The sequence below is a fragment of the Pavona decussata genome, unplaced genomic scaffold (genome assembly GCF_977016875.1).
Source record: "Pavona decussata unplaced genomic scaffold, jaPavDecu1.1 SCAFFOLD_164, whole genome shotgun sequence".
In the NCBI taxonomy this organism is placed as follows: Eukaryota; Metazoa; Cnidaria; class Anthozoa; order Scleractinia; family Agariciidae; genus Pavona; species Pavona decussata.
This window is the reverse complement of record NW_028145575.1, coordinates 508,913-531,341: the sequence shown is the minus strand read 5'-3', so window position 1 is coordinate 531,341 and position 22,429 is coordinate 508,913. Positions and strand designations below refer to the sequence as shown.

General features: G+C 38.0%; 1 protein-coding gene and 1 long non-coding RNA gene across 2 annotated transcripts in view; one reads left to right on the top strand and one right to left on the bottom strand.

Annotated features, from left to right (window-relative positions):
• LOC146464360 (schlafen family member 11-like) overlaps window positions 1-22,429 on the bottom strand; it is a 74,423-nt gene that overhangs the window by 45,539 nt on the left and 6,455 nt on the right. The window contains exons 2-3 of the mRNA XM_085129825.1: window positions 11,148-11,246; window positions 922-953 (exon numbers count right to left, since the gene is read on the bottom strand). Coding sequence (XP_084985951.1) covers window positions 922-953; window positions 11,148-11,228 — 113 coding nt within the window. The 5' untranslated portion in view covers window positions 11,229-11,246. The remainder of the gene's footprint in view (window positions 1-921; window positions 954-11,147; window positions 11,247-22,429) is intronic.
• LOC146464361 (uncharacterized) lies at window positions 2,282-4,274 on the top strand. The gene is made up of 2 exons (XR_014868491.1): window positions 2,282-2,668; window positions 3,582-4,274. It is a non-coding gene; the product is annotated as an uncharacterized LOC146464361 (long non-coding RNA).

Below are 22,429 nucleotides of genomic sequence, written 5' to 3'. Positions count from 1 at the left end.
GTAACAGTCTCCTCTATGGTTTACCGACCACTCATATTAATAAGCTGCAACGCGTGCAAAATGCAGCTGCCAGGCTGATTTGTTCAACTCCGCGCTTTAGCCATGTTACTCCCGTGTTATTTTCTTTACATTGGCTACCAGTCAAATTTAGAATTGATTTTAAGATTTTAATAATTACTTTTAAAGCCATACATGGCCAAGCACCTGATTACATTTGTAATCTCGTTAATGTTAGGAATTTTTCCACGTATGGTCTTCGCTCAAATTCTGAACTTTTATTAGTACCACCATCCACGAAAACGAAGAAGACACTCGGTGACAGGGCTTTTACCGCTGCTGCACCATCACTGTGGAATAAACTGCCGGGCACAATAAGGGACGAGGATAATCTCACACGTTTTAAGTCCAAATTGAAGACATTTTTATTTAGAGTTGCTTACAATACGATGCAAGGACTGTAAGAATTGTAAATAACTATTTTTAATTAATTATTTTTTATTTTTATTTTTTATTTTTTACATATACAATTTGTTAGGCGCATTTGATCATATACACATGCTAATTTGCGCCATACAAATATTAATTATTATTGTTATTATTATTATTATTATTATTATTAAGAAAGTAAAATGATCAATTCTAAGATCAAATGGGATCACATTAACAATCTTTTATTCAAACAGGTTTGTGCCAATTAAAAGAGCTAGGCCATGTGAAAAGTACATGTACTGAGAAGAGTGATATTTAAGACTAGCTTCAGCTATTTGCGGGTAGGTATATAAGCACCTTGTAACCGTCTATTTTTTAATAAAGTGTTGTTGTTGTTGTTGTTAGACTCAATGATGAAGCAAGCTGTAGATTCTGGATGACATCAATGCACAATATAAAAGAAATATCAGAATGGTACCAGTTGGTACAAACCTTTCTGAAGGGGAAGCTTCACTTTCTGGATCCTAAAATATAGATTGAAATTAATAAGTTAACATTATTAGACTTTACCTACCCTGTACACGTACTAGAGGATACAAACATTTCTGGTTCAAGAACAATCAAAGTAAAATACATGCTCATCAAAACACGTCTGCAATATCCTGGAAGTGCCACACAGCATAACTGAAACCATTAGATGTCAGTTAAAAGTTTTATAAGCAGCCCTTGCACAGTTCCTGTAGCTAGAACTCAGGCTTGTATCAAGAGGGGGAGCTGGGATCTTCCAAATGTACCATCCTGATTTTCTTTAAAGGTGAGATTGCATTCTACACTGAATTTCCACAATAAAATCCTCTTGAGAGAGACATTTGAATTATTTTTAGCATTATTAAATGCAATGTCATAATCTCACAAACTACATGTAATAAAATGTCAATAGGATCATAAATTTTTCAGTAAGTGCCAGAGGCATACTCAACAAAATGAAAATCCAAGTTCTCAAACAGGAGTCAAACCTTAATGACCTTCCTTTTACTAGTTTGGATATTCTACCACTGAACTTAACAATATTAAGAGACTCATCGGGGCTACGGCCATTAAACTAGGTTCATGTGACATTATTACATCCTACATTCTGCTAAGATTTGAATGTCGATGAACAGTAGATGTAAAAAAAATATAAAACGGACATGATGTTGGTTTTATAGCCTGGTGGATAAAAGTGGCATAATTTTTATTAATCTAATCTGAGGATTTGATCTTATGGCAAGTATTTTAGGGCATTTGTCACTGCAGTTAGGTTCATGTGACAAACATCCTGTAAACAGTCAACTTTCTGTACTGCAGACACTCTTGGGACCGCAAGTTAGTGTCCTTAACAGCAAGAGTCTGTAATAGCCGGAATTTTTGTCAGTCAAACGTCTATAATTTATTTTTGCCTGGGATTTAGTTGCTGTCTGTATTATTGGGTTGTCCGTAAGAGCAAGGTGTCCGCAAGGCGAGAGTTGACTGTACTGCTAGGATTTGATTATCCAAGCTTAAAAAATAACATCACATTTCTTTGAATCAAATCCTATCAGCATGCAGGATGTTTGCCTTATGAACCTAGTATGATGGCCTAAAGCTCCTTAGGGGGTTTTCATTGCTGTAGTGTTTGTGAATTATGATAAAGGGTTACAAAAAATTGTACAACATCATTGTGGCTGCTAATAAATCCTGAAAGTAGGGACACCTCTTAAAGTAGCAAGCCCACCCCCACCCTCACCCAGAAAATAGCAAGACCAAGGTTCAATAGGTATACCTATTTTTCCAACCAATAGTCAAGTGAAAGTGACACATAATCTTGTACCCCGATCTCAGTCGTCGGTTCGGGAATGTCGAAATGTGAGATCTGGTAAAGTTCGATACAACGCCATTTCTGGTTGGTTACCAGAATTAAGAATGCCTCATTCTAATCTGCTCTGTGATTGGCTCTTTCCTTCTGTGTTTGGTTTTCGCTCAGTTCGGGAAAGAAACAAAAACACGGAAAAGTTTTCGCTCCGATTAAGATTGTCATGCGACGTTTTAATACATACATGCCCTTTGTGTGGGGAGAGAACAGTGAGAAATTGTTTTTTCGGAAGACAACAGCGACTTTAGCCGAAAAGAGTTTGCAGTAACGTTCAAACGGCCTTGCCAAATTACACAAGTTTCCAACACGATGGATATAAGCTTGCTTACTTTTGGGGATAAAATGGAGGTAGGTCATATATATATTTTTTTGCTATTTCTTGACAAAAAATGATTTTTTTTAAAATGATTATTTATTTAGTAAACGCAAATTAATTTCCCCAAAATACTTTACCTTGAGTTCCTGAACACGCGCGCCGCATTTGCTAGCATATTTTCAGTTTTTGTCTTCTGCTAAAAGACTATTTTCCTTCTATAAATTGAACTGGACTTTGAGTAAGAGACTTCATAATATAATATTAGTCCTTTCAGACCAGTGTGCTTATTCCTTCAAGATCCATACAACATCTCTCATAGGACTTTGGAGAAATTGATAGTGTCCACACAATATTATTATTCATCTGCTGGTGAGATCAATATCCCTCCCACCCCTGAGCTAAGAGAAATGAAAAATGTCCGACTTATGACCACCAAAATAATAGTAATGAAACCCGTACTACAACAGAGAACACCTTGTCTGAACCGATTAGGGCTCTTTATGTAAGTGTAGTTAGTTTAATTTTATCCCCTCTCTCCCACCTACTGAGTTAAAAAAAATTTGGATCCAAAATATAAAACTAGCCTTCCTCTAAAATAAAAATGGGGACATTGGTTTACATGTCTGCACCACCTAATGTTTTGCAGGTCTACGCTTGTGATAGGCTTTAGAAAAGAAGTAGTTTTAGAAGGAGGACATGCCTCTTTGGATTTGACATCACTTATAGTTTTTAGAATCTTTTTGCCATTGTTCTTTTCTTCAAGATAGGGGAATTTCTCCATTATTTTATCATTAGTATGGAGTCCTTGAAGTACTAAACACACTTCATTTACCACTTCCATTGTTAATCCTCAGCACATTCTCTGATACAAATAGTTATCACTGGCCTCAGTTTCTCCTTTATTTCTTGTTAACTCTGCCTTAATTTCTTCCACCTGATTTCTAGGGAGAAGCAAGTTCCTAAAGTTCCTATCAGTGATGTGAATATCTTCAAGGTCTAAAACAGCTGGACACAGCTCAACACATAATTAAGAGCAATGACAGTCATTTCGGACAACAGATATCACAACAGCTGCATTTCTCACACAAAAGCCAAAACCAAAGTGGTTATAAGCAAAAATTTTCCCCTGCACAGATTTCTGGGGTATTTACACTAATCTGTCATGATGGGTTGCATTTCTTCAATATTTGCACCAATATGATTGTTGTTAAAGTAAAGTTTTGATGTAGCAGGCTTCCCATCTCTTCCACTTTCTTGGAAAAAACTTTCCATGGTTTGCGGAAGACCAAAATGAATAAATTATTATCCTTCCAACACAATGAGAATCAAACCCCATTCCCAAAGATTGTGGCAAATAATATTCATTGTCAGTCTGTAGAGAATGAGACTGAGCCAAAAGTGCATTTTGAGGAATTTGGGGAGTAAGGTAGAACTGGTGATCCCCAAGCTAGGCACCCCCAAATCCACACAGTACTAATGATGAGTAAATAATAGGCTGACAGGCTTAATTTTTGACATTGGTGGTGATAAGTTCATCTGCTATGGGCGAAAATATGTAATCAAACTGGTCAACATTACTTTGTGTTAAGATAGGAGGGCCTTTGTAGTACTCCATAAATCTTTCATATTCAAACTTTGTATGATTGTAGTTTGGTTGTTTTTCTGTTGCTGTTGTTGTCATGACAACAATCTTCGCTGTAGGGAATACTGAGGAAAGTGTTCCTCGTTTGCTGTACTCTGTAGTTGTGCCCCCTGAACAAAGATGCAATTAATTAAGAAAAAACTGTAGTCATTCACTGGGATGTTGTTATTCTTTCCATTAGAATAAGACAATATAATTACCAGAAAACGGATAATGAGAAGGCTGAATAAAAAGGGATTCTCAAGTAACTAAGCCCTTTTTGACGCATGGGGTGGTGGAAGGACGAAGCATAAAAGAAGCTGCGATAATCACCAACAATATGGCTCTGTATTTATTAGCTTTTAACCTTTAAGCCTCAGTGTCAACATAGTTTCTCCTTACTGGTCTCTACATGTCCATTTTTCATAGTAGCATTATAGGGAGGTTGTTGAAATATCAAGAAATTTCACCACTGGTGATCTCATGACCTCTCCTTGATTGTGTATTGATAAATATTAGGAGAAATTTTGATACTGATCACTACTGGGGCTTAAAGGTTCAAGGTTCACTGTTCTGATATTTTTTGTGTACTTGTGTGAAAAGTCCTTGAACATAATTTTGTGTTGCTGGTCTTAATATTAAGAAAAGTTAGGACCTGACATGGGTGCAAATATCAATACAAGAAAATTTTTTTTGCTCAAGGAATCGGCATCAACAAGGAATTTTCATCCAAGACAGACACTGTTTTCAAAGTTTCTTTTCCCCACCACTTCTCTGCAGTGGGTTTGTGTCTGACAGTTTGATTAAATGTTGTTTCCTGGCTATGGAAGGCCATGGTTAAGGAATACTTAGGAATTCATGGTTACTGAAGATCAGCTTACTGTGAAAGCTGTTGTTTTGCTGCAGAAATGGGTGACAGTTCATTAGAACACACAGACATGCAAAGGAAAACAAATAGTGGAAATATTTTTTTTTATTTGTTTTCTATTTATCTGCCATTTGCTACTTTTATGAGCCCAAAAGACCTTCACACCTTCCTATTATTATTGTTATTATTTTTTTTTTGCTGAAATCAAGGATCCCATCAGAGGTGAGTGTCCAAGCACCAAGATAGCTGCTTTGGACATAAAGAACCTTGTATTATCCTTAGTGTATCATCCTCTATGCATGTACAAATAATGCAATGCTCAGTACAACAATGATTATTTAAGCAGCTCATTGTGCCTTGCAAATCAAATGCAGATAATGACCTTTGTTCTTCATATCAAGAGTCAAGTATTATTGGACTTGTGTATTATGTGGTTCTAATTTTCGAGTCTGTGGACTCCTGTGTGTAAACTTATAACCTTTATTAACTTGTCATCAAAGAAGCAGTCGAGGGGGCATGTCCCCTAAACTTAACATAAATTTCAGGTGAAAACTTTTCAAGTGTTATGTGATAAAGGTGAATCAAGAACCACTGAAATGGAAAGCTCATCACTACCAAATAAAACTCTAATGGGAAACTCATAGGGACTTGCTCTGTTTGCTCACATGTTGCAAGTAACCAAATTATTCTTCAGATCCCAAATCCAGATGTGGTACCTCCATTTCCCAAAAGAAATTCAAACTTCCATTTTTGAGAAAAAAAAACCCCTTTAAAACAGCAAGGGTGTACTCGGTATTTTAATGTTGGACATAATTGGGCGCCTACCATTTACACGGACAGGTCTTTCTGGTTTGCTGGTATATAACCAAGACAGTAGCATGGTGTTAGGGCTAGGATGGTTCATGGTTCATTTATTTCACACTATTTACACAACATTAACATAGAAAGAAAAGTATTACAACAAATGATTACAAGATAAAAATAAATACAGTACAAATTATAAAATGTGTGTGGTGGTCAAAGTAGCAAAGGCTTTCTAGCTGACCACCACCTACTTTTAAGTAAACAAAGAAATGACACTGAGCTTTATTGAGATATTAGAAAATGTAGGAAATGTTTGTAGAGCCTAGGATGTACAAGAGAGAATTACATTTGTGTAAATTAAGGTATGTTCGAGATATACTGAACCGAGCAAGAAATCTAAACAGGACAAGCTTCATAAAAGAAGAACAAAACAATAAATAAATAAAAACAAAAAAAAGCAAAAAAACAACATACAAACAAACAAACAACAACAACAACAAACAAAAAGAAAGGAAAAGGACAACACATCATCAGCAGCAACAGCAGCGACAACAAAGATCAAAATATAAGCAAACAATTATTATTATTATTATTATTTTTAACTCTATTATTATTATTAGATAGTTACATACTATTATATTTGATCATTAAACAGAACATATATTATTTGATTGACAAGAGATCAGGTGGGCCTTATAAAGTTTCTTAAACCTGTTAAAAGTTTTTGTTTTTTTCAATGCCATGGGGACAGTTTCCCATATGACAGAAGCAGAGTACTTAAAAGTAAATTAATATTTTGCCTTTGTTAGTTCTAACTTGTGGTCGGTGGAAGTTAAGCTTGGCAGAATTTCTGGTGTTATAGGAGTGGACAGTTGTTGTAGGTAGGAGGAGGCCCTTTTTAGCTGGTTCATATAAAATTATATTATTATACAGTGACCTTGAGTTGTGTCCTTTGGCCTGTAAAAGAAACCTGCCGCATTTACACAATCCATTTGGTTTGGAAATTTAAACCATTAACTTATGGAAGAAGGAGAATTTGTGTGACCAAATCAGCTGAAAGACTACAAAGAGAAGAAATAATTTTTACGTATCACTGGTAGACCACAATTTCTGAAACTTTGCAAATGAAAATATGACATGAACCATTTGACTTTCCAATGCGAAATTTAACACCAAGATGCCAATCAGTAACTCTATTGTGCCTCATCTACAACAACGACCACAAAATTTTTCTGATAAAGCTTCAACAACAAAAACTCTCTGCACTGTCTGTTGCTACCTTTACCTTGGGGTGCACAAAAATTATGTGACATTTCGCTGCCTGTAAATTACAGTATCTTCGATACAGTTACCATCTAAGGCGAAAACTGGTACAGCTTACTCCGGTTGACTTAAGTCTTTTTAATTGATCGTCGATAAGCACGTTGATCTTGAGTGGAGAAAGCACAATTACGATGGATTTGTTCTTGGAACAGTTTTCATTACAAAGATGGTCTAGATGGTCACAAAGGGTAGGAACTAATCTTAGTAAAAAAGTGATTTACCGCGCTTGTTGATTGCAATCTCTCCTGTTGCCTTTTTCGTTTTGGTTTAAGTTTCAAGTTTTGTTGTCCTCTCGACCGAAGAACGTTCCGAAGAGCACCCTCGAAAGCGAAAACCTCACCAGGAATGATCACAGTTACGAGCAGCACGGTGGACAAAGGATGATGGGCAGGCCCGTATTTCGGGCCTCAAATCGAACTTTACCAGATCTCCCCTCCGCCTGACCATGGGAGATCTGGGTACGAGATTAAGTGACACAGTGACTTGATCATGATAATAAAGGAACTTTAATCACAACAAGAGAAGGTATTGCTTATGCCACAAAGCATTGTAAATGTTTATTCATGCTTCATCAGTTCACTTAATACCAAAAATAATTGTTATACCATGTTACAACAGAACACAAAATTTTCAACAGGTAACAGGAACATACTATTAACAGGAACTTTTCTTCAAAATTAAAATTGAAAACTGACTACCAGTGCACTGAGACATTGATACAGTACTGACTAACAACAGGGTTCGTACCCTTTTTCAGAAACAAATTTCCAGGACTTTTCCAGGTCTCAAAAAAAAAATTTCCAGGACCCATCAAACACACTTAGTATATTTTAAAAGTTGTTGGCCCGTCCTATCTGGCTGCTCCTCACTGTCTTTCAAGAAAACTTTCTTACTTGAGTTTACAGATTTCCAGGATTTTCCAGTACCTCCTACCATTTTCCAGGACTTTCCAGGATTTCCAGGACCCGTAGGAACCCTGTAACATCCACCTGAGGGGGTCTGGGTTGAAGCAGGAGGAATAGATCCTTGTTTCCTTGCAATCCATGTCAAGAAAGGAGTTAAAAGACCCAGAAAAAACTGCAACAAAACCTTTAACAACTCGTACCAGCCAACAAAATTTACATGGTCTAGACATGAAGAGCCCATCCATGTGGCAGCAACATGAAACTTTCTCCTAAATGTTTTTTATTTCAAGTGGCACACTAAATGATGCATTCATACAGGTATAACTATCAGTAAACTCAAAAGTTCTACAATTGTGATTCTACTTTCCTTTGGTTCAAATTTACTCCAACTCTAGTGAACCTTAACCTTGTCAGAAACAAAAGCTAATTGACTTGTCAAAAGTTTTATTGATAAAGCATGTGCTGCGTGGATTGAAATGGTGATCTCAGGCATGTTTTGCCCTTAAATAAATGTCCTTAAAATTTGGGCTCAAAATTACTGAAAAGACATTCCAATTAAAAAGATCTTACTTGCCACTTGCCAACAACAGTCTTATGCAGAGATATAAATGTGAGGATTTGCAGACTTGCTTGAGTGCTAAATATGATGGCCAACTTTCAGGAGTCAATACACAGTGTTAATTCTTAAAGTTTAATAAGGAATGCGATGCAGTCCTGCTATGGATAAAAAGCACATGAAGGGATATATAAAATCAGCCAAGAAGTTGGTACAAATTGCAAGATGGTGTACAGAATGCTGTAAAATCTTGACACAAATTCGCTGAGATTGAAAAGAAACTTAAAAAAAATTGATGAAAAATCTCAGTCCACATTTGGTCTATTATACCCAGACTTGTTTATGTAGTTCAGCATCGGGCACTAGTTCGTTAGTCCAAATTCATACCAGAAAGTCACAGGTTTGATGTTCAGTTTCCAACCAATGGGAACAAACTTTTCTGATCAATATTTAGACATTTATAAATAATCACAAGATGCTCAACAAATCACCCATTTCACTAAACTTCACATACACTATAAAGATCAGGCTTTTCTTAAATAAAATTTTGGAATATTTTCAAGCATGACTTTCAGAATGTGTACTTCTTCAAGGGTGTCTCGAAAACGAAGAGACCCTAAGACCCTAAGACCCCGTAAACTTGAAAACAAAGACCCCCAAAATTTCCAAGTGTAAGTCCAAAAAAATAAAATAACATAAAAATACATTAATTTATACCTCAAGTGAAATTTAATTCCTTCCTGTGGTCCTACCATGGTTATCTGGCATCTTGAGCTGAGCAACCGAGTTTCTTAGAATACTGACCGGAAGTGTGTTTCCTGCTCCACTGGACTGGAAGCGCGTTTCCGAACGTCTCAGTTGTGCTGCTCGGTTTTTATTTAATTACCAACTACAAAGAAACGAGTGTTAAATCCCTCCTTCTGGGAATTACAACCACACGATTGCGAGAACAAAAGAAATGAAGCCTAGGCTTTCTATTATGAAAGGTGCTGTTCAGTAATGATTTTGAGGTTCTTCAATCCCGAGTACATTCATACATTTATCTCTATAGCAAACCAGCCGTGAACTGCTACTAAGCCATAGTTCGCGGAAAAAAATACAGGGAAATGTATGGAATGTTCAAAACACGACTGGACGCTCTTTTGGCACAGCTTACATCCCTCCAATTTTTTCCCTAAAATCCTTTTCCTAGTACCAAAAGTTTCCAATTCATGAATATTTCAGAAGCGATGTTTTATGAAAATTATTTGACATTGGATTTCCATACAAACACTGTTGTTTCAAGCCTGTTTGCCTACTCGTCAAAATGGCGTTGAAAACCGTGATAAGGCCTATTTTACAGGGGGCTGATGAATTTTGTTAAAAATAGGAATCGACACTCGGGATTGAAGAACTTCAAAATCATTACAGCAACTTTCATAGTAGAAAGCCTTGGCTTCATTTCTTTTGCTCTCACAATCGCATGGTTGTAGTTCCGAGAAGGAGGGATTTAACACTCGTTTCTTTTGCTAGTTGGTTATTAAATAAAAACCCAGCAGCGCAACTGAGACGTTCGGAAACACGCTTCCGGTCCAGTGGGGCGGGAAACACACTTCCGGTCAGTATTCCAAGAAATGCGGCTGCTCAGCTCGAGATGGCGGATAACCATGGTAGGACCAAAGGAAGGAATTAAATTTCACTTGAGGTATGAAATAATGTATTTTTTGCTATTTTATTTTTTTTGTACTTATACTTGGAAATTTTGGGATCTTCGTTTTTGAGTTTTCGTGGTCTTAGGGTCTTAGGGTCTTCGTTTTAGAGGCCTTCGTTTTCGAGACACCCCTTCTTCAATCTAAGGAAAATAATGTTTGCGCCACATCTTTCTTTGTTGGGGTCTAAGTTTGTGTATTTGCCAAGGCAAAATATCATTATACATTAAATATCAGCGACACAATGTCATGTTCTACATTAAAACCCTAGCAGTATGCAGGATATTCCCATGAACCTAGTTTAATGCCCTTTAAGCTCCCATGAGTCTCCTGTAGCTCAGTGGTAGAGCATCCGAACTAGTAATCAATAGGTCTTACATGTAGGTTCGACTCCTGATTAGGAGCACTCAGATTTCTTTTTTCTGAGTATGTCTGTGTCACTTTCTAGAATAATACATCATTCTTAATCAAAAATTGTTTATACAACTAACAGTGAAGTACATGTATTGTGCAAGGGGGTGGGTTACAAAGTTCATGATTTGTTTTTCCATTAACAGGGGCTCAGATGATTAAACTATGTGCTGCACAGATGCATTATTGTAAATTTATTGCTAAGTACATAATAATCTTAATTATTCCCTGCATCACTCCCCAGTAGATTTGAAAACTTTTAATAGTTATTTGTTCTCAATACACTACATGTATACTGTACCTTCAATCAAAATAAAAAATAATTATCTACTTACACATTTCTGCAAAGCAAGGTGTTTTACATATTTAGCCTTCTGTGGGCTTGCCTCACTTGTAGTCCTTTTCAAATTGGACATGTTAAGTTCCTAAAAAGTCTTAACATTGTGGAGCTGCGAAGAAGGACATGGTAATTAAAATGAAATGGTGTATACTTAACATAAAAAAAAAAAACAAAAAAAAAAATAAAAAATAAAAATAAATAAATAAATAACCTTCGTTGAAATTTTTTATGTGGACGAATTTTTATTTTTTTGCATTCCAGATTCTGGATTCCGTATTCTGGATTCCTAATTTTAGGTACACGTAAACCCTTTGCAACGCAACTTCATTCCCGGGGTCCTTTCTCTTGAGGAAGAGAAAGGACCCTAGGAACGAAGTTGTTTGCAACTCAGCATACGCACGCGGCAGCATATTTTTAATAACGTTCGAATGCTTCCCAAGAAATAACACATAATGTTCGTTGCACCACACTTGGACAAAACAAAAAATGGTATTTAAAAGAGAGCATTTGAATCAGCGAACAGAACCGAAGATATAATTTTTCAGTACAGGTACTTGCCGTGACGCTATAGAAGAAAATTAATATTTCACAATAGAAACTTTTAAGGAAAATCTTGTCTATGAAGGAGGAGCATTTTACTGTTAAATCAATAAAATTTAATTTATGCTGCCGAACAGGACTGAAGATATCATTCTTTCAGTACTTTCCGTGATGCTACGGAAGACAATAAACATTTCACAATTCACTCACGCCAGCGTGTGCTAAAAAACACAACTTTTTCCTTGTAGTAAAATCAAATTAGCCTTAACATAGTCAGCGCATCACAGAAAGTTTGTTTTGTCTATGAAGAGAGAGTATTTTACTGTTTGAACCAGTGAATTGGGCGGAACAGAACCGGAGATATATCGTTTTTTTTTTTTTTTCAGTACTTGCTGTGACGCTACAGGAGACAATAAACATTTCATTCACTCACGCCTTGTGCCAGCGCGTGCCAAAAACAAACCTTTTTCGTTGCAGGAAAATCAAATTAGCTTAAATATGATCGGCCCAATCACAGAAATACGTTCAAAACAAAAATTTACAGTACTGCACAATGCATTATTGAGCAATTTTCAAATAAGTTATTTTCACCAGTTATGCTAGTACAGGATTATAAAACATGTCTGCTTTACGAATTATGAGCGTCTTTTGAATATGGCTCAAACAATCTATATGAGCAACTTTTATCAATGGACAACACCTTCAAGGGAAAAAGTCAAGATGTGCTGGTGAGATGTTTGGACCTGACGTCTGATCATAATGTGAAATTGGCTGGACTTTTTCAAAATTTGTTCGGATCAAGTCCGACGACTGACAGTTATTTCCAGCACTGAGCAGTGAATGATCATACTGTGCATATTCAGGCCAGGGCGAGGGTGTGTTTTATCACAGGATGAAATTTGATTTTGTTTTCTATGCAATGTCCGCAGCCTGAGATGTCTTCATTACTTCAATGTGTCCTTTGCTTCTATTAGCAGGCTACAAAGAAAAGCTGCTCGCTGTTTGTGTTGTATAATAACTGTAGCAGAAGAATATTAATAGACTGTATTTGTAGCAGAACATCATAGGGATGTCTGCAGTTTCCAGGTTTCGTTAGTCGTGAAAGTCTGGGACAGTCGGGAAACAGAAATCTCCGATTGTCTGGGATTTTCCCGACATATGAAAACTACACTTTAAGGGATACTGTTGAATTATGGTCACCTCACTGCCAGGGAGTCTCACCACCATGAAACAACCTCGCCACCAATGAACTTGCCAACAAGTGAAGTCTTCTCACCACCAACCACCAAGAGTACCATAAGTACCTAAGAGTACCGTAATGATTCGATTTAGGGTCATTGTTCCAATAAGCGCCCGCCCTCAAATGTGTTTTTGTTAATAAATGCTCCTATTCTAATAAGTGCCCCTATTGCATAAACACCCTCATTCCAACAAGCACCCCTATTCTGTTTCAGTGATAGCACACATTCACTGCATCAAGGAAAAGCAGCCTTGTCAAGCAGGAGTAGAACGGCTCAAGGTAGTACATCAAGCCATACATGTGTTGTGTAAGCATATCACGTGACATTGATCCCTTCGACAGAATTACCAATTGGACTCCCATTGTTATTGATGCAAGCAACACTGAAGCTATGAACATTCAATAGACTTACTAGTGAAATTCAAAAGTCCCTACCATTAAGTGAATATTCACTGTATATTTGTTACTTTTACATTTTATGTTATGGCTCCTTTTTAACTGAATATCAAAGCTTTGCGTCCCACATTTGCTGTTTCTCAAAAAAAGAAATAAGCGCCCTGTCCCTTATAAGCACCCTCCCTTGAGGAACCGTAAGTAAATAAGCGCCCCTGGTGCTAAATCGAATCATTACGGTAAATTAGTCAAGGAGAATACGCTGTTCAGGCGACTATAATTTCCATTGATTTGCTTGTCTGTATGCAAATTATGACCTTTTAGCGAAGCAATGTCTAGGGAATCAAATTTACTGAGTAAACATCATTTTCAAAACTGATTGTGTTGCGCTTGTAATCTCAAGAGCAGAAATTGTAAACTTGGTGCGTGTGAGAAATTGAAAACTTGCTAGGGCCATCCCAATAAAATGTTTCATTTCCCATCGCCCTGGGCGTCTCTTGTAATGGTGGGTTGGTCGGTTGGGCAAAAAAAAAGGGATATACACTTGAAGAGGTCTGGGTTCCAGAAAAGGCCGGGCTGCTACTTAAGAAAGCCTGGTTAGAAGTCAACTTGAAAATGTGGTCTTTTCATTCGCTAATCATAGTATCAATGTTAATTTAAGACAAGGACATCACATCATACCAATTGTTGTTCATAAAACAAGATCGTGTGCTTGTACAGTGTAAATTAAAGTATTTGCTTCTTTGACTAGTGAGACTGGAATTTTTTTTTTTTTTTTACTTTTTGAAAAAAATGGATCGGTCGGGCGATGGGAAACGAAACATTTTATTGGGATGGCCTAGCGAGAACTGAAGCTTTCGTAAAGCAAGTAACAAATAAACCATAGCTTTCTAGAATTCAATCTCACAAACCCCTTGCTTGCTTCGCTTTTGCATAAGCCCAGCAAAGTAAAGCAAACTCAATTGTACTTCAATCGCTCACCCAACTCACCCAGACATTTTGACACTTGAACACAACCAAATGTTCGAAAATTAAACACTTCTTTAATCGAACAGAATTGAACTCTAGACCGATGGAGCTTTGTCATTCATTCCAATTTGGTTTCAAACAGTGCGTTGCGGGTCAAATAAGCTATGTTCAGTTTTGATTATGTTTGATTGCCGAACCAAATGCAAAACAGTCCAACATACAGTGTATAATCAGTCACTTAACATACAAAGTGTTTGGCTGTAAAACAATGTTGCGTGAGAGTTTTTGAAAATTCAGCCAGGACTTATAAGAAAAAATAGGAACAAAAGAACCACACAATAAACACACAAATTTGTATTGATCATAAAGATTTGGTGGCCCCCTACAAGCTGTTTTTAAGAAATCTGTTCAGCATCTGGCAGAAGGGCTGTTGATGTAGCTACACAGCTTTAGAAGGTGGCAGGCTGATTCTTGTTGGCATTGTAGTCCTCCCAATACTAGAATATCTTGGACTGCAACATCATTGGAACATGAGTGCAAGAAGACTTTGCTTGGTGGGGAGGTCATTTCATGGCGAGACTCCCTGGTGGAGAGGTACCGTCACAGCAATTTTGCTGTATTTTGGTCAAAACTGCTCAAATATTTGACAAAGAACCCCCGAACTGAACCATTATTTTGACAATTCCATCGCTTCAAATGTTTCTCTGGCTTTTCAAAGTAACACAAAAATAGGTGACACTGTCCCTTTAACACCAAAACGCCTAACCGTGAGACTATAATTATATAGTAGATCCTCTTAACATATAAATTTGAGCATACTCCTTTAATCAGTGAAAGAACTTAGACAATTAAACCTACATTACTACACGTACATTCCCTTTAATCTTCCTAGGACTTCTCTATGAAAATCGATGGAAGTCTGCTCGCAAGAAGCGTTAAAACGTCAAGCGCAAATTATTTGAATTTGACTAGACTAGTTGTGACCTGGAAAGCGAAAACGGACACTAACAGTTTTCCGTTTAACGGGCAAAAAAACGGATTGCAAACGATGTTAAACAGATAGTAAACGGTTACCACAAGCGTTTAAACGGATTCCAGCTCCGTTTAAACGGATAAATAAAAGCGTTAAACGGTTAGGCAAAGTCCAAAAACGGAATGCCGTAAACGTTAAACGGTTGCAGAATTTTTTAAACGGAAAGCTGAGAACGTTAAACGGTTAAAGAAAGTCGTTAAACGATCATAAACGGAGAGCTCAAAACGTTAAACAGTACGTAAACGGTTTCAAAAGTTCACAAGGAAACGGACGTAAACAAACAATTTTGATCGACTGTTGTCAAATACTGAAAATACATTTCACTATAATACGTAAATACTGGAATCTTTTAAATGGAAATCTAAAGTATCTCATTTAGTTCTGTCATTTCATTCTGGACAAGCTAGCAGCGGAGTAGATAAAAAGCCAAATTACTATAGTTAAAAATAATCACACATGACATGACGCCTTGAATTTGCATAATATTGAAAACATGCGACTTCACGGACGAGAGATCACGTCTGTCTTTTTGTCACCGACATCAACAATTTCTTAATCATGGCAAAACACTCTTAGAAAATTTCCACATTAGGCCGAGCATTGGTCGTATTTTAAGCGGACTCATGTGCGACAAATGAAAGAAACGTCATTGTTTGAACTTTGAACAAGACTACGACTTAATGAAAAGTGCTGAATAAATCCGAAAGCTTGTCAAATCTAACCCGAGTCAAGTTTGAATTTAAAAAGGCTTTCGTCCGACTTTCATTTGACTTTTCCTTAGTACTATTTGAATCATCCATCTCGTGTTCGACTTTAGCCCGACATTTAAACAGACCCAGTTGATAAAAAATATTTCCCGCTAGCCTTCGTAGCAAGCGTTTCTAGCAAGCGAAAACCTACAGGCGACTCGGTGATAACTCGAACCCTCGCTAGACCTCGCTATAAGTCGAACCTTGCGCTAACTCGAAGCAATTTTCCTTACCTTTCAGGTCATTTTCTATATAATTTTACCCTCGATAAACTCGAACTCCCGATAACTCGAACCTTTTTCAATTTACCTTGAAGGTTCGAATTATCGGGAGTCGACTCTATTTCTCGCGCGGCCAAAAAACCGGAAACTAGATTTTCGCTCGCTCGCTGGAAATGCTTGCTAACCAGGCCACTTGTGGAAATCGTTTCCACAAATTGTGCCTTCAACACGCGGGCTTCAACAGAGTACTTTTTTGCTGGTTAAACCAGCTTTATTCGCCTTGTAGGATCGGACATACGACTTTCTGTAAACTTGCCGCGTCATGCCGCAGACGCCATGTGAATAAAATTTAAATTGTTTACTATTAACAAAAGTGACTGATGCTCACAATAATTTATATAACCGAGAAGTTCCTGGTATATCGTGGAAATCTTTATCGTTTCCGTAAAATTCCCTATTAGAGAACCTTGAAACTTCTTTCGGTGCCTTGAGCACGAAAATGCAGATGCAACAATAATAATTATTATTGTCGGCACAAATTGGTGAGTTAATATGTTGTGTTTGCAGCTACGATATGGCTGCTTGTTTACTCTGACGACGAGCTTGGTTATTTGAACAATTGGTTGAGAGTTGTGAGCGTGTAAAGAGTGGAAAAACTAACCGTTTAACAAACGGCTTCCTTAAAACGTTGAACGGATACTAGATTCTTTTAAAAGGATAGGAAACGTTTTGACCAAAATGTTAAACGGATTACAAACGTTTTGTCCAAAACGTTAAACGAATAACAAACGGTTTGTCCAAAACGTTAAACGGATAACAAACGGTTTGTCCAAAACGTTAAACGGATGCCCTTTTTTTTAAACGGTTTAGAAAGGCATTAAAACGTTTTACCAAAATCGTTAAACGGATGCGAGAGTTTAGTAAACGGATAAGAAGAGCGTTTAAGAGCGCCTGTCTGTAAAAATCAGACAAATTCTAAATTTCGTGGCAAGGGTGGAAAATTCGATTTCTCTCATATTTTAATGTCAGATAGGCTAGGATATAACTAAAATCACTGTATAGTTTTTTCGGCGAAATATCCTTTTATTTCAAAGAAAAATGCAAATAATGAAAATCCGTTTAAATCGTCATTTGAGGCGCTAAATTGTTACACGGGTTTGAGAGCCTCGCGTGCGAGAACAAATCATTCTACCGCTTTTAAAACACTAAAATCTTTTCTTGCTATCCTTAAATATCTGTTGGAATGATTTTGGGAAAAATTGCGTCATTCTGTGTATGCGAAATAATTTAATTTCGAAGGCATACAATTCACTGCGGTAAAAGTACTTCGTGAATAAAATTAATTTTCACCATGTGCGAAACCTTCAAATCGATTAAGCTTCAGGTGGTTGAATGTTAGAAGGATGGTCTATACATTCCTGTAAAAATTTCTTTGGGCAAATGATTAAGAGCGACGCGAGAGCTTTCAAAGTCCGTACAAAATGCAAATATTTGACCCCCCGCGGTAAACTTTGAAGTCGCGGGTCATATATAATTTTTAGTCCGTGTTCATGTCTTTCATGTCTTGACCCATATTAGGTTAAAATAAGCACATAGAAAAACATTTCGAAATGTTCTAACCTTATAATATGGTAAAAGACAGGTCCAAATGCCATTTTAGCACGATTCTCTGGTCGTTCGTCGCATAAGTTTGACCCGGCTATTTGAATTAAACGTCCGATGTACACCACGCAAACTGGTCGAATACAAATCTTTGATCAACTTTCGGCACATATCATCAACACTGCATCTTCTTTGACGTCTAAGTCATTTGTGAGTATTGCTTGGTTTACAGTGCACGAAAACATTACATCTGATCGCTGCTAGAATGACAAAAAATGTCGGCGCTTTCAGTCTATCTTTATCAGTCTTGCATTGTGTTTGTTCGTCACGCAATACAATGTCCTGGATATTTTAGAGGGGTGGAGGAGGGTGAAAATGCGAATGCTTCATAACTGAACATGAACATGCTCAAGGCAACAACAACAACAACAATTAAAAAAGTGATACCTTTCGTTGTGTTATTTTTCCCTTGCTAAAATCCAGATAATTTATGTATTCGCAAACTCGTTTGCGCGCGCAGGCATGGTTGTTTGGAGCGTTGCCGTTGTGGGGGGGGGGGGGGGGGGATAAGATATTGCTAAACAGTATCAGTATTTACTGATGAAGGTCACTACACATCCTTTAGCTAGTTCTTTCCACCTTTAAATGCAATAGATCCTAGTATGAAACCAAAAATATCCCTCATTGCAGGCATCTGTTTGTCATACTCAGTGTCACGGACATGGGCGAGGACTAAAATGCTTGAAAGCTGCACTCGGTACTGGTCCCGGAACTAGTACATACCCTTGCTTTGAAACACAAAACTGCAAAATTATAAAAAAAAAAATTCGTTTTTCCTTGCTTGCTTCATCTTTGGTAAGCCCCAAAATTAATTTATCACTGGTTGCAGGCTAGCACTATTCTTAGACAGTGTTAGACTGATAACAGCTTTTCGGGCCTTTATTTTTTCTTACTCCTCTTAGTTATGCTAGTCCGTTCACCAAAACTTGAAAAATAATTACCTCAACTAAACAACTTGCGCAAGGCTATAACAGCTTGTAAGTGGTAGGTTAATCGACTGGACATAATTCTGATCGCTGCAGGTAAGTGTGCTGTCCTTAAAGGGTACGTAGGGCTAGTAACAGGTTATGGCGATCTGTTGACGTAACTAAAGGGAAGAACAGAATCGGCTCCTATATATTGACTAATGAATGCAGTCTGAAATGTGAAAGAGTGCTCTGTTTCCAACCTGATGGGCGACACTTAGGGCCTAGTTAATGCCGTATTACTTACGGACCACGGGAGGGGTGGGGTGGGGAAGGGCGTGGGAGGAGACTGGTATAAAACCGGCCTGTAGTAACCTATCTCCCTTCGAGTTAATGTTATACCTTCACTTTCCTTGCCTAATTCATAAACCAATCATCATGCCACATGATGGTTTCGGCCTCAAATTTGATACGCTCTCTGCTCCTCCATTTATCTAATTTTCAAAACAAGTAAGCACCCCATGCCGTCTCCCCCATCCCTCACAAAAAAAAATGTTCCGATCCTTCAGTTGGTAATAATAACCAGTGTTTATGTGGTGCTTGCGTGGGGTGTGGCCCACGCACGTTACGTAACACCATAATTTCCTTCAGGTAGTATTCAGACACGTTTGGTGGCTTGTACCGTGTAGTCGTAGTGTTGTATCACCAACAAGGGCCTTAAAAGAACTACAACCCTCCATTTTCAGTGTAACAAACTTGACTTCAAAAAAATTCACTTGTGCCCCCCTCTAAGCATACAAACGGCGCCAAGTAACTAGCACGACCAGAATTTGTTTACTTGGTAACTATTTGGCGATTCTTTCTCACGCCGAATGACCATAGCCATAGCCATAAAGGCTGGTTTCCATATGATCGCATATCGCAATAAGGTCTGCAATCGTCTGTGATCATATGGAAACCACTTCTGCGATCGTCTGCGATCGCGATCGCAAACGATCGCAAAAGAAAGAGCCATGTTCTATCTAAAGGCTGGTTTCCATATGATCGCAGACGATCGCAGACCTTATTGCGATCTGCGATCTGCGATCATATGGAAACCAGCCTTAAATGCGACAGAAATCTTTTAGCGATTTTATTTTTAAGTATAGAAAGATCTTCGAATGAAATATTGTTTAATTTAGAGATCATGAATTTGATAGTATTTGAAAAACAACACACCTAACGAAGTAACACGCAGATGAATGAACACCCGAAGCCACAGCAAACCCAGACTTCTTTACTGAAGAACGAGAAAATGGGTGATTCAATGTCCGTCCTCCTAGGATTCCACTAACTCAGGAAAACAAACGAACGGCAATATTTTTTCTCAGGGGTTTTGTTCTTTCATTGCTATTTATCAACTATTTATACGGGAAATGCGCTATTTGGGGTCATCTGCGTGAAGAAAAAAAAAAGACCCTTCTCTTCCTTTTTTGGTTTCATACTAGGATCTATTGTATTGAAAAATTGAAAGAACTAGCTTAAGGATGTACAGTACCGCTCGAAACTATGGGACCATTTGCACGCGGTAAAACCTCGTCTTTGCCGAACGCGATTGCCGCGAATTCACCGCGGTGGGACGAAAACCGCAACCGCGGCAAAGACGAAAGCAACCGAAAGCCGCGGGGAATTAGACGCGGCAATGCCTCGGTAAAAATACAATAATGACTAATTACTATTGTCAGGGTATTGTCAAACATTATCTCACCTTTCATCCTAAAGAAGCCTTCAAACAAAAGAATTTGTAAAGACTCACCGAGTCGGAAACCGAACGACCGATAACAATTCGTTTGGCAGTCACTGACGAAAGTTTCTTTTCTGCATTTGGGACATGTTCAGTTTTTGTCACGCTACAGGCAATAATCACAGAGCAAAAGACATAGTTTCAGTTTAATTCTTGCTGTTTACGCTACACAGTCAAGAAAGATATTCTATTCGTTTGATAAACCTCCTGATAACCCTTCCTACTGATGTAAAGTGCGCAACAAAGTTCAATCGAAATAGCGACGCTGAATTCAAAATATGCAATCGGATTTCAGTACGGACGCGGAGAAAAGCAAAGTGAAAATCCCTCCAAATGTATTGCCAATGTAATCCGGATTCGAAAAACTAAAACTTCGTAATAGATTTGATTCGGTATCGAGTGTGAGCGATAAGATCGATTCACTTGGAGCAAACACAAACGCGGAAAATTACCGCAACGCTTAACGTATTTCTATTAATATTTACTTTGGATAAAACGAAAACAGCAACTTTAGCAAAAGTGAAAAGCCCCTTCCGATGTTTTAAAACGTTGAGAGAAGCCGTCGTTTGGACGTAGAAAGGACAGTGCCATGATGAAAACACCGGGAAGATTTCAGTCACGTGCTAGGCAACCAAATTCCTTCACGTGTATCAAGTTTCATTCCGCAACAACACAACGCGGAAAAAAAATTAGTAAGTTAATTTACGGCGATTCTTGGTAGGAAACCTGGACTCTTGCAGTTTGTTATTCAGCCACAACGGGAGTAGTAGTGCCTTTTCACTTATGCCCAACTAGTTCCATTGTAATTCCTTCAAAAAGACCTGGAAGCGCTCTCGACTTTCGTCGACTAGCATTCGACCTTTCACTGACCTTTGCAGTTTGCGTTGCTTCGCGTATCGAAAGGAATTGTGCGAGTGAAGTTTAATGAATTGTTTTGCACATTACGCAAATAATTTTTGGCATAATCCGAAATATATTATTACATTTACCAGTTCAATTCACGAGTTCGCTCACAGAGCGCTTTGATTATTTCCCTTGAGAGCGAGTGCGCTTCCGTGAAATTTATCACACCTAAAACCCGACAATTCGCTTATTGTCCTCGAAGAACATGAAAACAAAGCGAACAATAGCCTATTCAAACCCAACCGCGTCCTGCCTTTCACCGCGGCTTAAGTCAACCGAAAAAAACCTAGGTGAAACCGAGGTTTTTATTGCGGTTAGACGAGGTTTTGCCTAGGTGAAACCGCAGATCAAAACCGCGAATCGACCGAGGCAAATTCGCGGCAAATGGTCCCATAGTTTCGAGCGGTACTGTAGTTATCTCCATCAGTAAGTACTGATACTATTTTCGTAAAATGTAATATCCACCCTCTACCCACCCCCCACCCCCCAGAACGCTCCTAACAAGCCAGCCCGCGCGCGCAAACGAATTCGTAAATGAATAAATAATCTGCATTTTAGTAAGGAAAAAAAACGTAACTAAAGGTATCACTATCTTAATTGTGGTTGTTGCTGCATTGGGTATACCTGTTCAGTAATCAAGCATTTTCGCATTTTTACCCTCCCTCACCCCCCTAAAGTGGGCATGGGTGGTATTGCGTTACGAACAAACGACTCCCTACAATGCAAGATGGACTGAACATCCTGAAAGCGCCGACATTTTTTGTCATTCTAGCGATCAGATGTTATATTTTCGTGCACTGTAAACCAAGCAATACTTCACAAATGACTTAGCCATCGAAGAAGATGCAGTCTTGATGAAATGCGCCGAAAGTTGATCAT